Source organism: Petaurus breviceps, unplaced genomic scaffold (genome assembly GCF_028583685.1).
Source record: "Petaurus breviceps papuanus isolate PSGF00001 unplaced genomic scaffold, PetGlider_PUasm1.0 339, whole genome shotgun sequence".
NCBI classification, from domain to species: Eukaryota; Metazoa; Chordata; class Mammalia; order Diprotodontia; family Petauridae; genus Petaurus; species Petaurus breviceps.
In genome coordinates, this window is record NW_027186112.1 from 988,836 (window position 1) to 1,004,901 (window position 16,066).

Consider the following 16,066-nt stretch of genomic DNA (forward strand, 5'->3'; position numbering starts at 1 on the left):
TAGGAAAATTGGAAAGCATTCTGGCAGAAAATGGGGATAGACCAGTATCTTGTACCAATTATCAAGGGCAAAATGAATATATGACCTAGACAAAAAGAGAGAGATCACAAGGAAACTAGAACATGGAACATATTACCTATCACACTTATGGAGAGGCAAACAATTTATGAATAAACAAGAAAGAGAGAAGTATGATGTAGAGTGTGATGACGATGTAGAGAAATATGGATAATTTCAATTACATTAAATTAAAAAGGTTTTGTACAAATAAAATCAATGTAGCCAAGATCAGAAGGAAAGCAAAAAACTGGGATTATAGACAGTTTCTCAAATAAAGGTCTCATATCTCAAATATATAGAGAACTGTGCTAAAACTATGAGAATATCAGTGATTCCCCAATTGATAAATGGTTGAAGGATATGAACAGGTTGCTTTCCAATGAAGAAATCAAAACAATTTGTAGTCGTGTGAAAAAAATGCTTTAAATCATTACCGATTAGAGAAACGCAAATTAAAACAACCTTAAGATATTATTTTATACCTATCAGATTGACTAAAATGATAAAAGGAGAGAGTGACAAATGTTGGAGGAAATGTAGAAAAATTGATACACTAATTCAATGCTGGTAGAATTGTGAACTAATCTGGAATTATACCCAGAGTTATTAAATTGCCTTTATCCTTTGATCTAGCAATCCCACTATTAAGTCTGTTTCCCAAGATGATTAGGTAAAAAGGAAAAGAACATATATGTTCTAAAATATTTATAGCAGTTCTCTTTGTGGTGGCAAAGAAACTGTGGGGATGGCCATCAATTGGGGAACAGATAAACAAGCCGTGATATGTGATCATGATAGAATACTATTGCACTATAAGAAATAATGAGCTTGTTGGTTTTAGAAAAACAAGATGCATGAAACAATGAAGAGTGAAGTGAAGAGAACCAAGAGAATACTGTATACAGTAACAATATTATTTTAAGAACAACTTTAAATGGGCAGTGAATACAGCACAGGCCCTGAAGTCAGGAGGACCTGAGTTCAAATACAGCCTCAGACATTTGACATTTAACTAGCTGTGTGACCTTGGGCAAGTCACTTAACCCCAACTGCCTTGCCTTCCCCCCCTCAAAAAAAAAAGAACAACTCTGAGCAACTAAGTCATTTTGAGGATTATAAATACCCAAACTAACTACGTAGGCCCTATGAAAATGCTATCTGCCTCTAGAAAACAGACTGACACATACCTACAGTAGTTTTACATATATATACACATATTTATGTCTAATGACAACCATCTCTAGAATGGTGAGTAGGGTAGGGGGAGGAAGAGGAGGAAAAATAAATAAATATATAGTGCACAGCAGAGAATAAAAGAAAATTTAGAATTAAGTATAGAAAGCAGAGTAGCTTTGAAAATTACGTGTAGTACTTATTGTATAGTTTTTCAAAAAAGTAAACTGTGAAATGTAAATTCATTGTTTTTAGTGAATCCTCTTTTCATGTTGTGCTGGGTATATGTAAATGTTATGAATTTTAAAAATTAACAAAAAGAAAAAAAAGAAGTGGGAGGTCACAATAACACAAGTTAGGAATCAATGGGCAGCCCTAGAATATTAAAATAACCAAGGGAAGGCCTCTATCACATCTGGAGGATCCTTCATAGATGATTTTAGAGTAAAATAAATAATAGAGAAATGTAAATTAAATTAATTAATAATAAAAGTTAAGAAGGCATGGAAGGTTCTTATTTGCAGGACTATGAACAGTATACACTCCAATAAGATCACTGGTTCATCTCATTCAGTGGTACAGTTCCCAATGGGACTGCTACTAAGCAACACTTCACTAGCTTGGTTTTGATTAATGCATTAGCGTGAAAAAAATAAATTACATTACTTTTAAAATGCTATATAATTCTGAGCGTTTTTGTTGTTTGCTAAATTAGACTACCCTTCCCAAAATTCATTGTTGTTTTATCAGCTTAGTATATGACAACCAATACTAAAAGTATTCTGGCATTATTTCTTTAGCACTATCTCCTTCCTTTTGAGGAAATACTGTCTCTTCCATTTCAGGGAAAACTAAAAAAATAATAAAGCAAAAAAAAATTAGAAAGAAACAAAGAGAATTAACACAATTGTAGGACCTGAATGAGCAGAACTCAAATGAAGAGATATGAAAAGCCTTCCACAATATACCCCTTAGCGGTGGGAGATCCACAGGTGTTACACACTACACATTTTCAGACTTTTTCAATGTCTCAGTGAGATGTGCTGATATTTTTGTGTTACTCTCCAAAAAATATGGGATGTCATACAGGATGGCTCTCATGAAGGGGGAGGAAAAAGGGGAAGGATACATGGGATAACTTTGGAGATGTAAAAAACAGAATATACATAAAAACTTGGTTTTTGAAAAATACACTGGGCAGAGCCAAAATGGTGGAGTAAAAGCACAAACCTGGTGTAGGCTCCCCTCCAATCACTTCTAATACACGTGAGAAAATGACTCTAAACAAACTTTAGAGCTACAGAACCCACAAAGAGACAAAAAGAAACAAAGCTCCTGCTGAAAAAAGCTCCGCAGGCCGACAAGAAGGATCTATCGCACCAGGCTGGAAGCTGAGCACAGCCCCACGTGAGCCATGTGCTTTCTGGTCGAAGGGTGGCCCTGACTAGTGGCAGGCCCAGAACAGGCTTCAGGAGAGAGAATCACCAGCAGCTGTGGCAGTTTCCAGAATTATCAAAACATAAATGTCAAAAAGAAAGTAAAGGGTCAGTATGGAACTCTGTGGGAACAGGGGGACTGAACAGGTGGCCTGGCCCATGCCCCTAGGGCAAGAAGGGGCTGAGGCATGGTGGCTGTGCAGCATGTGGCTGCCTGAGGAGCTCCTGGCTTGCAGAATGCAGGGGGACCAAATGACCATTCAGAGGGTAATCACTCTTGCTTTAACCTGTTTGGCTCTGGATCACGGTCTTGGGTGGTGGTCCTGGGGTGTGTGACCAGTGAGCCAGAACTTGTGGTGCCTGTAGAGAGGGCACCCAACTAATAGCTCCAGCAGCTGTGAAAACCACAGCCATTTGGGATGAAGTTCCTTACATTCTAGAAGCAGAGGTCTACTGTGGCAAAGAGCTCAAAAGTCAAGTAATTTACTGGCAAGATAAGCAAGTCCAGGAAATGTAATCAAACCACAGATTCCTTTTTTGGGGACAAAAAGGATCAAGGCATGGAGCAGGAGAAAGACAGCGAAGTCAGAACTCCTGCATCAAAAGCTTCCAAGAAAAATATGATTTGGTTACAGACCATGGAAGAGCTCAAGAAGGATTTTGAAAATCAAGTAAGAGAAGTGGAGGAAAAATTGGGAAGAGAAATGAGAATGATCCAAGAAAATCATGAAAAACAGAGTCAACAGCCTGCTAAAGGAGACCCAAAAATGCACTGAAGAAAATAACACTTTAAAGGCACTGGGGCATAGAGATCCACTGTGCCCTACTGGAAAATCAGAGGGTGGATGGGGGAAGATATGGGAGAGAGCAAATCAGAGAAGGGGATATCCAGTGGGATCACTATTTTGGGGTGGTGGGTAGAAAAACGGGGAGAAAATTTGTAACTCAAAAACTTGTGGAAATGAATGATGTAAACTAGAAATTAATAAAGCATTTGATAAAGTAAAAAAAGAGATTTCCAGAGGGGGGGAAAAAAAAGAAAAGAACACCTTAAAAAATAGACTAACTCAAATGGCAAAAGAGGCTCAAAAAGCCAGTGAGGAGAAGAATGCCTCAAAAAACCGAATTTGCCAGATGGAAAAGCAATTTCAAAAACTCACTGAAGAGAATAACTCCTTCAAAATAAGATTGAAGCAACTGGAAGATAATGACTTTATGGGAAATCAAGATACTATAAAACAGATCTAGATAAATGAAAAAATAGAAGCCAATGTGAAATATTTCACTGGAAAAACCACTGACCTGGAAAATAGATCCAGGAGAGATCATTTAAAAATTACTGGATTACTTGAAAGCCATGATCAAAAAGGGAGCCTAGACACCATCTTGCAAGAAATTATCAAGCAAAACTGCCCTGATATTCTAGAACCAGAGGGCAAAATAGAAATTGAAAGAATTCACTGATTGCCTCTTAAAAAAGATCCAAAAAGAAAACTCCTAGGAATTTAAAAACATTTTTAAAATATTTAAAAATTTAGAAATTAGAAATACAGCCAAATTCCAGAGTTCCCAGGTCAAGGAGAAAATACTGCAAATTTTAGTCAGGAAGAAACAATTTGAGTATTGTGGGAACACAATCAGGATAACACAAGACCTAGCAGCTTCTATGTTAAGGTATCAAAGGTCAAAGGAGCTAAGAGCAAAACCAAGAATCACCTACCCAGCAAAACTGTGGAATATAATGCTGCAGGGGAAAATATGGTCATTCAATGAAATAGAGGATTTTCAAGCATTCTTGATGAAAAAACCAGACCTGAACAGAAAATCTGACTTTCAAAAATACAAGAAGCAAGAGAAGCATGAGAAGGTAAACAGGAAAAAGAAATCGTAAGGAACTTATTAAAGTTGAACTATTTACATTCCTACATGGAAAAACGATAATTGTAACTCATAAGACTGTTCTCAGTATGAGGACAGTTGAAGGGAATATGTGTGTGTATATATGTATGCATACATATATACGTATGTATAGAAGGGTGTGTATATATATATATATATATATATAAAAATATATATGTGAGTGTGGGCATATATATGTTCATGTATACATAGAGGGCACAGGATGAGTTTAATATGAAGGGATGATATCTAAAAAATAAAATTAAGAGGTGAAAGAGGAATTTATTGGGAGAAGGAGAAAGGAGGAAATAGATTAGGGTAAAGTATCTCATATAAAAGAGGCAAGAGAAAGCTGTTACAATGGAGGGGAAGAAGAGGAAGGTGAAAGGGAATGGAACAACCTTACTCTCATTGAATTTGGCTTAAGGAGGGAATAACATACACACTCAATTGGGTATCTTACCCTACAGGAAAATAGGAGGGTAGGGGATAGGAGGGGGAATGATAGAAGGTGGGCAGATTGGGAGAGAGGAGAGTTAGAAGCAAACATTTTTGAAAAGGGATGCAGTCAAAGGAGAAAATGGATTAAGTGGGGGGCGGGACTTATAGTTGGTCTTTCACAATATGACAACTATGGAAATGATCTAGGTAACTGCACATGTACAACCTATATTGAATTGCTTGTCTTCCCAGTGGGGGCAGGTGAAGAGGGAGGAAGGGAAAAATCTGGAACTAAGTTTTAAAAACAAATGTTTAAAAAAAAAAAGGAATAGCCCACAGAACATTAAACAGGAGACAGTCTCAAATGTGGTATTAATGAAGATGCTTACACTTTATTTACAAAGATATCTTCAATGCCCACAACAAAAGCCTCACCCTTTGACCTTGATCTTATCACCTTCCTAGTCAGACTTCACACCTTGTTCAATTCAGTCTATGGTGACATTCGTTTTTTCCACTGCCACAAAACCCCAGGATCTACACAGAGAGGAGATAGACTCAAAGTACAGAATGAGACATTTTTTCGACACTACCAGCGTGGAAATTTGTTTCCCCTGATCATGCATTTTTGTTATGAGGGTTTTGTTGTTGTTTTCAAATTGGGATGGGGAGTTGGGAAGTAGCTATAGGTTTGCCTATAGGGTTGGGAGGTAGTTATAAGGTTGGGGATAGAAACAGTATTGCCAAAAACAAAGAAAGAAAAGAGGGTCTTTGAAGCATTTTTTTTAAATGCACAGAAAAAAACAGAAGTACAAAAGGAAACAGACAAGCATGATAGCTTTGAAAATTATATTTTGAATTGAATGTGTATTTAAGAACTGCAAGCTATATTTAGAGATATTAATATTTTTATTTAAAATCTTTTTTTCCATGTTACTTTAGCATATGGAAATTTTCATTTTATTTGTAAGTTCAGAATTTTTTAAAAATTCAAAATAAAGCCCTAGATCTTTTTTGAGAAAAAAAAAATACACTGCATAATCCTGCCATTAAAAAAAATCTTCCAATACAATGATGGATGTGGAGAACTCCCTTAACAAAGCACTACACCAATGTTTCCCCAGAGCATAGAGGTAACCCCCAACTTCTCAAAAACCAGACCAACAATTTGTTTTGCATGTCTATACATATCTGTAATGGTTTGATTTTTCTTACCTTTTCAATAGGTGTGAAACAGGAGGGGAGAAAAGAGAGAATTTGGAACTAAAAATAAAATTGAATTTCAAAAGCAAAAACAAAAATCAGACTAGTAATTCATACTTTTAAAACAAAATAAATCCAGAAATATCCAGACAATAATATATAGCTGAAAAGACTATCCACTGAGATAATATTTTATCTGAAACAGGCATTGCAGATGGACAATGAGTTGGACCCAGAACTGAAAAGGAAGAAGAGAGCAACTCAGACTCCCTTTGGGAAATAGCATAGTTAATGATCTCAAGCTGCTTCCCAACACAAAAATCTATCTTCTTAACACAAATATTTGCCTAGCAATGTTGTATAGCTCTAAATCTTAGAACACCACAAACTAATAATCAAAGCTGACCCTAAGAGAAATGCAGAGGCACAGTGGGTATAAGCAGTCTGGAGCATTATTTCCAATGAAGATCTACATGCAGCATAAGGGCTTGATATATGTATGTAAGGAAATGACGTATAATCAGAAAAGAAGTTAAATCAGTCATATGAGAAGAATGAGTGATAACATGTGAACAAGCAAGGAGCTACACTGGTACCCTCAAAACATAAAAAGACCTAGAGCAAAGACTCTAGCACACTGAGGGATTTCTCTGTGAAAGAACCATAGAAGACCACAAATAAGAATTACACAGAATAAGAATGCTCAGATGGACTGCAATCTATAACAAGGCAAAGAATATTTCCAAACCAGTGAGATCACAGATTCACTGAAGCACTGCAGTAGTTAATCCATGTAGAAGAGGGACTGGCCTTGTTCTGGTTGGCTGTGAAGGGGAGAAGAAGCAAAGGGGGGAAACTATAGAGAAGCAAAAAGTTAAAACTTCCTAATAATCAAAGCTATCCCAAAGTGAAATGGGATGACTCAGAGGGTAAATAGGTAGAAGTTGCAAGTAAGGAAATTTCACAATGTCCTACCACTTAGAGCTGTCTACAAAAGGAATGGGAAGCCAAGAAAGGCAGAGTGTGTGCCTTTCCTTAAAGCCAAATGACCAAGCCATTAAGAATATTTTACAGTGAACATACACTACAAGTGTCACTAGAGGTTATCTAAAGTGCATTCCAAGAATAAGGCCCTCAATTTCCCTGTCCTGAGTCTGACTCATTGCCCCCAGCCTGGGTATAGGCAGTAACGAGTCACAGGCCAGACTCTTAACAACATTCCTAAGAAAAACCTTTAGTAGAACAATAGCTCAAGTATCTCAATAAACCCTAAGCATCTTTCTTTTCTAGGTAACAACATTAAAAGCCCCAATTTTTCACTTCTGGTTCCCAAACTACTATTTGTACCATTTTTTACACTGATATCTCCATTACAATATCATCCTCACTCTGTAAAGTTGCTGCTACTCCCTGAGTTATCTGGGCTGGGAAGTTAGGTGAAGGAGGCATGAATGGAGAAAAGGTTACTGTTGGAAAAACTATTGTATTTTCCATATGGCTCACATGTAAAGAACATATTTACCTTAGTATCCTCCTAATTTTAAGTCTCAGCCAAACTACAGGCTCTCCTAACCTCCAGATCGATCTCACATTTACTTTTCTGCCCCCAAATTAATATCAGACAGATAGTGGGGGAATATAAGCCTCTCCCTTTACCCAACAGTATTTTATCCTATTGACTTAGTAATCATGCTTAGCTCAGCACAGAGCTAAAAACTTTTAATTTTGTATTTACCAGTGAGGGTAGCATTGCTTACTTTCTCTTACCTTCCTTAGCAGGCAAAGGACCCCGAGATGGCTGTAGCCGGCACAACCGGTGCTTGGTAATCTGCACAAGTCCTTTGTTTGGAGTCTTCTTCAGAACAGGAGTGATTTTCCCCTTCACACTATGTCTCCGACGGAGGCTGTAATTGTTCTTTGGTGTATTGGATGGGGAAGGACAGGTCTTCTTATCACCAGGAAGGCTAGGGATCAAATATGGAAAGCTCACAGGAGGTTCAAAATGACAGTATTCAGTTAACTTGACCTTTCCCAACAGCCATTCCCAAAGAGTTCACAGAAAAATAAAAATAACATTAAGGAACTGGAAACAATTCCACTGAGTTACATTTAAGGAGACTCAGGACCCTAGCTGATGTCTTGGGCTCCATTTCCCTACCTGTAAGAAATCACAGTATCCTAAGCTTTAGAACTAGAAGGGACTTTAGAAATAATCTAATCCATGCCCCTTATTCTACAGGTAAGGAAACTGAGACCCAAAGATGTGAAATGACCTACCCAATGTCACACAGGTACGCTATACAGCAGCAGAACCAGAAAGATTGTGTGCTTTGGCTAAGACCTATACCAGATGATGTATGAGATCCGTTCACATTCTGAGACACAAAGATCTTGAAATGCCAAGCATTTCAATCAATGTCCTTCCCTTTCCATTCCCAATTCTGTATCACTAACCAGTGATCTCTTTCACCTAAGATATGAGGAATCTGATCAATAATATGGATTTATCCCAAAATACAATACTGGGTTAAGACAGTCTCTATAGAAAGCAAAAGAAAAAGATAATGTAATAAAGGGATTTTTCCACAGCATGACTTCCAGCTGCTGCCCCACTGGCTGTAACTCCTCTACAATGGCCCTAACCCTATCATTTCCCTTCATCATTTCACCCTGAGTCTGTTTCCTCATATGTAAAATGGGAATAATATTGTTTATACTAATCCCTTCATAGAGGGATAAGGATAACATGTACTCCCTTCAATTGCTAAATTTGGAATCAGAAGACATATTAGAATGCTGTCGCCACCACTAACTACTTGTATGAGCTTGCACAAGCACAATGAAAAGACCACTGGCTCTGGAACCAAAAGCCCTGGGTTCAAATACGCCTCTGATTATTTATTCCCTTTGTGACTCTTGGTCTCCCTGGCCCTCAGTTTCACCCTCTGTATGAATGATTTGGACTAGATGAACTCTAAGATTCCTTCAAGTTCTAGAGCTATGCTCCCATGACCTATTTGTATCCCCATCTCCTGATCTGTAAAAATCAGAGTTGGACTAAAAGGTCTTAAGGTCCCTGCCAGCTGCTTACACACTCATTACCTATTACATCAGTAAAACCTTGTTACAGTACACAAGTTTCCACTCTCTTAACTGTAAGTTACAAAAGTATAAGATAATCTGCACACAAATGCTTTTGTGTTATTTTGCTTAATGGTTTTCAAAAACCATACTTCATGGTTTGATTGTTTCTTTTAAAATAAAATGTCTAGGATAAAATAGATTCTAAAAGGGTTTTCTGAACTTCTGGAGGTCTTCACAGAAGGACTTCACCATGATAGGTAATCACCTCTAACAGGCAGGGCACTCCCTTTCCATATGTCTGTCAGACTGCTCTGGGCTTCAAGGTATGAGAAGAAAGCAACTCAAATGAATAAAGGTTGAGAACCCTGCACAACAGTAAGAAGATATGGGGGAAGAGAAAGGGAACAGGCATTTCATTAAGTACCTACTATGTGCCAGGGACCCTGCTAAATACTTTACAAAAATCCTCTCTCTTGATCCTCAAAACAACCTTGTGAGGTAGGCGAACATGGGTTTAAATCCTTGTTCTACTAACTTAGGGGGCAACCTGACAGATTTCTCACTTTTAACTAGAGATGATAGGAGTAACAAAAGGGAGGCAGAAAGTCTCACTAGTAAAAATTGTGAATTTGGAATCCGAGGGACTCACAGAGACCACAACCTTCATTCAGGTCCTCACCCTCTCTGACTTAAACTCTTGTAATAGCTTCCTCAGTCTCCCAGTCTCCATGCTCCTGCTCCTCAATTAGTTGATCACACAACCATCAAATGAACACATCAAAAGCATTTCACTCCCTGCTCAACAAGCTTCAGTGATTCTCCATTGCCTCTGGGAGAAAAGGCAAATACCTCTGCTGACCTGGAAAGCTCTTCACAATCTGTCTTTAGAGTGTCTTGCCAGACAGACTTAACATCGTACCCACTGGTATACTCTCTATTATCCCCAAACAATATCCCATTCATGACATTTATCTTTGGATTCTGCAGCTTTGCTCAGGCCCCCAGACCTGAAATGCTTTCTTTTAACTTCTTAGAATCTCTGGCTTCCATCAAAGTTCAGCTCACATACTACCTTCCAAAAAGGCTTTTCCTAAGATCCCTAACTGTCAATGCTTCTTACCACCTCAACATTACTTTGTACTTACTTAGTACAGATTCTCTATTTATTTATCTGGGTACATGTTATTTCCCCTCAGTCGAATGCAAGTTTCTTGAGGGCAAGGGCATTTCAATTTTGTCTTTGTATATATTACAAGCACAAACTCTTGTACATAGTAGGCACTTAATAAATGCTCACTGAGTTGAAATGAACTGATCTGCATTCACAGCCAATACTCATTAACTGTTTGACCTTAGCAAAGTCATTCACCATGCTGAGACTCTGCTACCTCACCTATAAAATGGGGATCAAACCCTAAAGCTACAGAAATGTGATTTTTTTAAAAATGTATTTACCTTGTACTCCCCCTCCTCCGAATGATCTTGGTTCGGCTCTTTACTTTGTAAGGAGAAAGGGGTGTTTCACCACAGGCAGTCTTTAATCCACTGACTCCCACTCCTGCTCTATTGAGGATGGGAGATCTTGAGTCAACTGAGGAGGGGTGGGGGGGCCGATCCCTGTTGGCAGCATCAGACTGCCAAAGGAAAGAAGATGAAGACGAAGATGTCAAGCTAGAAGCTTTCCATTTGTACTTGCTGGTTGAGGTTCCTGGCTTTGATGTCATTGATGCCTTCTTTGACTTGGTATCTAGGTCAGTCCTGAGCTGTGACTTCCCAGTTCTTTCAAATGTACCAAAGGATACTTTTCGATTGGTCTCAGGAGCTGTTCTTGGGCTGCAATATCTTCTAATAGCCCTTGGGTTCTTCACTGAGCTGTTAACCCATCTATAGTTGTTTCTCCGAAATTTATTAGTCCTGCAAGGCACCAGCAAAGAGCTTTCTCTGACTTGTTTAGGAGAGTGACTGTGTTTCCTTGTAACAACGACAGATGCCTCTGCCTGGACGGGGCTGCTTGGATGACTAAGGAGAGAGTCTCTCTCTGACCCAGTGTGCTGTAAGCCTATGCTGGATGGAACCGAGGATCCTCCTTTCCTCCCAACACCTGACCCACTACGTAGAGGCAGGACAGAAGGAGACCGAGACTTTAATATAATGGCACTTTCACTAAGAGTCCTTCGGGGTTCATGAGAGCCCCCAGGAGTAGTGCCCACAGACCTCACAACCCGAGGTTTGCCAGGTTCTTTGAGACAGACCAAGAGGGGGTCATCCTTACAGCTACTATCATCAAGTTTTGCTGGCCGAGAGCCCTGCAACTTCTCCCCTGGGGGATCTCCCTCACCTTCCTGGGGCCTTTGGTCACTCCTGTGACTCCCTTCATTATCATCAATTGAGGCCCTATAGGCATCAGAGTCGGCAGGTGAGTCAGACTTTGGTGGCGGTTTAATTTTGATTACCATGTTCTGATCTGGACTGAGTTGCACCTGCCTCTCAAGGACATACTGCTGAGATGGGTCCTGATTGTCCTCTGAACTGAGAGAAGGCTGAGCTATGCTGGTGCTTCCATTATCCCCAGGCTGGTCCATGGATCCTGAATGTCGATTCACAAGCGAGTACTTTTTCCGCCATAAGGGACCATGATGTGGTGGGAAACCCCTCCGACCAGGACAAGGATATCGGGTGCTAAAAGCCCTTCCACTGCTATATGTGGACTGATGCCACTGTGTAGTCGATGAGGCTGGGGCATTGCCATGAAGGTTTTTGTAGTCATCTATCAGACCTGGAAAAAGCAAAACATTAGGTATGGTTAACTGGTCAGTTCTACCAATTCACAACTCAGTTCTAACCTACTCCTGAGTAAAAGATATGTGTGAACTTCTTGAAAATTCAAATCAACCATCCTTCATTCAGCTTGCATAAATGAATCTTTTCCTCAGCTAATTAAGCTTAGAATGCAACTATCAGGTTGGCTACTTATCTTGGTGGTACACAGATCTTCTCTTTTAACTGAACTCTCAATTCACTGGACCCATAATTTCTTCACTGATAAAATGGTAATAATTCCCATACTATTTAACTCAAAGGGATTACAGCTCAAATGATATAACATACATAAAATACTTTGTAAACCTTAAAGTACTACAGAAATGCCAATTATTATTTCTGAAGAGAAAAGTCAAATGAGAAGAAAATATTACACTCCTACTTCATCTCATGCAGTTATGCTCCTATTATCACTGTAGCTATAGTTTGTTTATAAGTCCATACTTCCACATGAGGTGAAAGGCCCATATCTTATCTAAACTCTATAATTCCCCCAGCATAAATATAGGATATAGCAATGCACTGAATAATCTACCAAAAGTTTTTTAAGTGTCCATGTGCAAGACTAAAAGGGGGAAGTTATGAAAGAAAATAACTCACATTTATGTAATATTTTAACATTTCCAGAGCAGTTTCCCCAAAACAACCCTTTGATTTAAAGGGTCAAAATACTGGATATACTTTAAGAAGTTGTGATTTTTGGAGAAAGTAGGGACTACTCCCCCCTCACTGGAGTGTTCATCAAGAGTTAATTTATCACTCTGAGGCCAATTTGCAGATAATCCTGTCCAAGCTTTGCCAGATCTGTCCTCACCGATGCAGGATCAATCTTTAGAGTTTGGATGGCCCTTCCAGAATTGATTCAGCCTCAAAGAATTCAAAGTCATTCACAGAAGAATGATTAGTTGTGGAGAAAATGCCTTTCCCAAATGGGAGTGACAAAACTGAGGCTCAGAGAGTGACCTGCTCAAAGTCAAGCAGCCAATTAGACATCAGGACTAGGGATTTAACCTCCATCTTATAAATCTCCCAACACTCTGCCCTAGTGTCCACCATATAAGAAACCTGAGAGAGTACTAAATGAGCTTCTGTCCTCGGAGGTTGAATGTATATGGAAATTGTCCTAAGATCATTTCCAACCACCCAAAACTTTCATTGTTAATTCATTACTGAGCTCTATAACACAAAATGTTAGAAAATCCTACTTGAGTCTCTGCTTGTACAGCTGACGTAGTATCAGTGCTGACCTACAGATATTAAGAATGGGAGGCAGAAAAATGCGCCTAACACAAGGATTCACGGAGTCCCACAACTCGTGAATCTCAGACTTTTATGAACTAGGAGTGCCTTGGACTGGACCTTGCTACCTGGGCCCAGAAGGCTTTCACCCACCTCTCCTCCAGTGAGTCTCCAGTGGTTTGTGTGCAGGTCTGGGTTTGCTTGTCTATGTTACCTTGAGGTGTAGATGCATGTATCTGGGCCCCAGACTCTGGGTGTGTATATGAACTGGCAGGGTCGTGTGTGTATGCATGTATGCACTAGCGGGAGGAAGCCTGGGTCCCCTACTACAGCACCAGTCTGCAGAAAGCAGAAAGGAAGGCCTCTCTCTGCGCCCCCCACCGCGTTACCAGGCAACAAGTGTGTGTGTGTGTGTGTGTGTGTGTGTGTGTGTGTGTGTGTGTGTGTGTGTGTGTGGGCAGGAGTGCGTGGGAGGGTGTGTCCCCCAAGTTTTGGGTATGCGAGTTGGGGCGGAGCCACCCAGGGAGGCAGACCCACCCCGCACCCGCTGCTGCCCCTCCCTCCCCACAAAATGGGACAAGGAAGGGCCGCAGGAGGGGTCTTGGAGGAGGTGGTGGGACATGGCCGCAGGGAGGAAGAGGAGTCAGGAGTAAAAAGGGAGGCAGAGACCCCGCCCAGGTGGCCATAGGTTACCCTGCAGGAGGCGGATCTGCCGCCGCAGCTGCTCCTTCTCCTCCATCTCCCGCGGTCGCGGTCGCGGCGGCGGCGGCGGCGGCGGCGGCGGCGGCGGCAGCGGCAGCAGAGGCAAAGGCGCCGGTCCAGGACCCAGCCCCCGCTACGTCATCGTCCCGCGACCGTTTCCCCTCCGGCGCGAGCTGCCCAATCGGAGGCCTGGGCCGGAGTAGGGGGAAAAGGCGGGGGGTGGGCGGGGCGAAGAGGGGAGGGGCGCGAAAAGAGGTCGAAGGGAGGACTTTGCGCGGTTGGGGAGGGGCGTTGGTCGAAGGCGATGCTTGGTCGCTTTGGCAACAGTGGCTTAGCCTAGCTCGTCCAGGAAGTGGCGCTGGAAACTCACGCAGGCGCACAAAGAAGGGCAACTCGGCCGTTGATTTCCCAGAGGAAGGTTGCCCAACGGTTAGACCAGCTGAGGGTGTGTTGCCATGGGGACCCCGGACTGTGGTGTTGGGGAACCTCTGGGCTTCACTCGGCATTGGCAGGACCAGAATCTTGCTCTCCGGACTCGCCACGTGAAAGGGGTCGGCGCCCCCTCGAGGTCCGGCAGAAGCCAAGGTCGCCGTGGGCCAGGATAGTGGAAAGAGGCTGGACGGGGCGGACTGGGGAGTCAGGACACCAGCGCGCCCATCGCACCTCGCCCCCTCCCCGTGTGTGACCTCGGTCTAGGCACTGGGCTTCTCGGGACTTCAGTCTCCTCCTCTATGCCCCAAGGTTTCTTCTAGCTCTGACGTCCTGTGACGTTCTTGGAGGGGAGGCACAGCATCTCACTGAGGGTCTAGGAGGACCTCGGAGCCCTCCTGGAAGCGGAACTTCGATTCATCCCGGGAATGAACACTTAGAAAGTACTCGCTGGGCACGGACCAGGAGTTTAGGTATGAAATGGCACACAGCTCACTGATGCCCAATATTACATAGTGTATGAGACCTCATGACTGAGCTTTTGAGATAAGGTGTTCCTAAAGGGGGGACCGGTCTGAAGGAGATGACACTTGAGTTAGGGGCATCTTAAAGAAGGAGAAGGAACTCCACTGAGGAAGAGGGGCAGAGGGCGTTCACTGATGGGAAAGATTGTGTTCTGCAGCCGGAAAGGTAGTCTTAGATTGTCAAGGATTTACAGCCAAAAGGCCCCTGGAGATCATCTAGTCCAACATCCTCATTTTAGAGTCTCATTTCCCGAATCATACAAGTACTAAGAGAGTCAGAATTCAAAGCCCAGCTTAGGTCCTCTGCTGCTCAGTCCAACCCCAGAAGGTGGCACCATATTGACGACCAGACAAAGGAATTAGAACTTTATTCATTAGATGATAGAGAAACTCTGAAGATTTATTTTTAAGCAGGGAAGGGATTAAGCATTTATGTATAAAGCACCTGCTGTGTATCAGGCACCATGCTAAGCCCTTTACAATTATTATCACATTTGGTCCTCACAACATACCCTGGGAGGTAGGTGCTATCATTATCTCCATTTTACAATTGTGGAAACTGAGTCAGGCAGGAGTTAAGTGATTTGCCTAGGATCACACAGCTAGGAAGTATATGAGGCTGGATTTGAACTCAAAAGTCTTTTGACTCCAAACCCAGTGCTCTATTTACTGTGTCACCTATCAACCTCTGAGGGTCAACCAAATCAAAACCTAAGAAAGATTAACCTGGCATCATGACAAAGGATATTACAGAGTAAAGAACAGAAATAGGAAGAACTATTCGGTAGCTACCTTCCAGACAGAAAGTTGTAAGGGCTGGAATGTTCGTTTGTTTGTTCTTGCTGTGTCCTTGAAATAAGTATCCATGTGTACAAGCCAGTTGATGTTAAGTATTAAAACGGAACTGATGTGATTCAGGGACCCCTCAAGGATCATAGGGCAGGACAGAGACATCTGGAAAGAATTAATGGATTCAAGCATTCTTTTTTTTTTTTTAAAGCAATCAGGGTTAAGTAACTTGCTCAAGGTTACACGGCCAGGTGTTTCTGGGTGGGT

General features: G+C 41.4%; 1 protein-coding gene and 1 long non-coding RNA gene across 3 annotated transcripts in view; one reads left to right on the forward strand and one right to left on the reverse strand.

Moving 5' to 3' along the window:
- The window catches only part of ZC3H3 (zinc finger CCCH-type containing 3), a 508,339-nt gene extending 494,153 nt beyond the window's left edge, over nt 1–14,186 (reverse strand). For both annotated transcript variants that reach the window (XM_069096901.1, XM_069096902.1), the window contains exons 1-3: nt 14,049–14,186; nt 10,752–12,072; nt 7,980–8,176 (exon numbers count right to left, since the gene is read on the reverse strand). In XM_069096901.1, the coding sequence (XP_068953002.1) occupies nt 7,980–8,176; nt 10,752–12,072; nt 14,049–14,094 (1,564 nt within the window). In that variant the 5' untranslated portion in view covers nt 14,095–14,186. The remainder of the gene's footprint in view (nt 1–7,979; nt 8,177–10,751; nt 12,073–14,048) is intronic.
- Nucleotides 14,187–14,324: 138 nt separating this feature from the next.
- LOC138167948 (uncharacterized) overlaps nt 14,325–16,066 on the forward strand; it is a 5,974-nt gene continuing 4,232 nt past the window's right edge. The window contains exon 1 of the long non-coding RNA XR_011170001.1: nt 14,325–14,959. This is a non-coding gene — a long non-coding RNA (uncharacterized lncRNA). The remainder of the gene's footprint in view (nt 14,960–16,066) is intronic.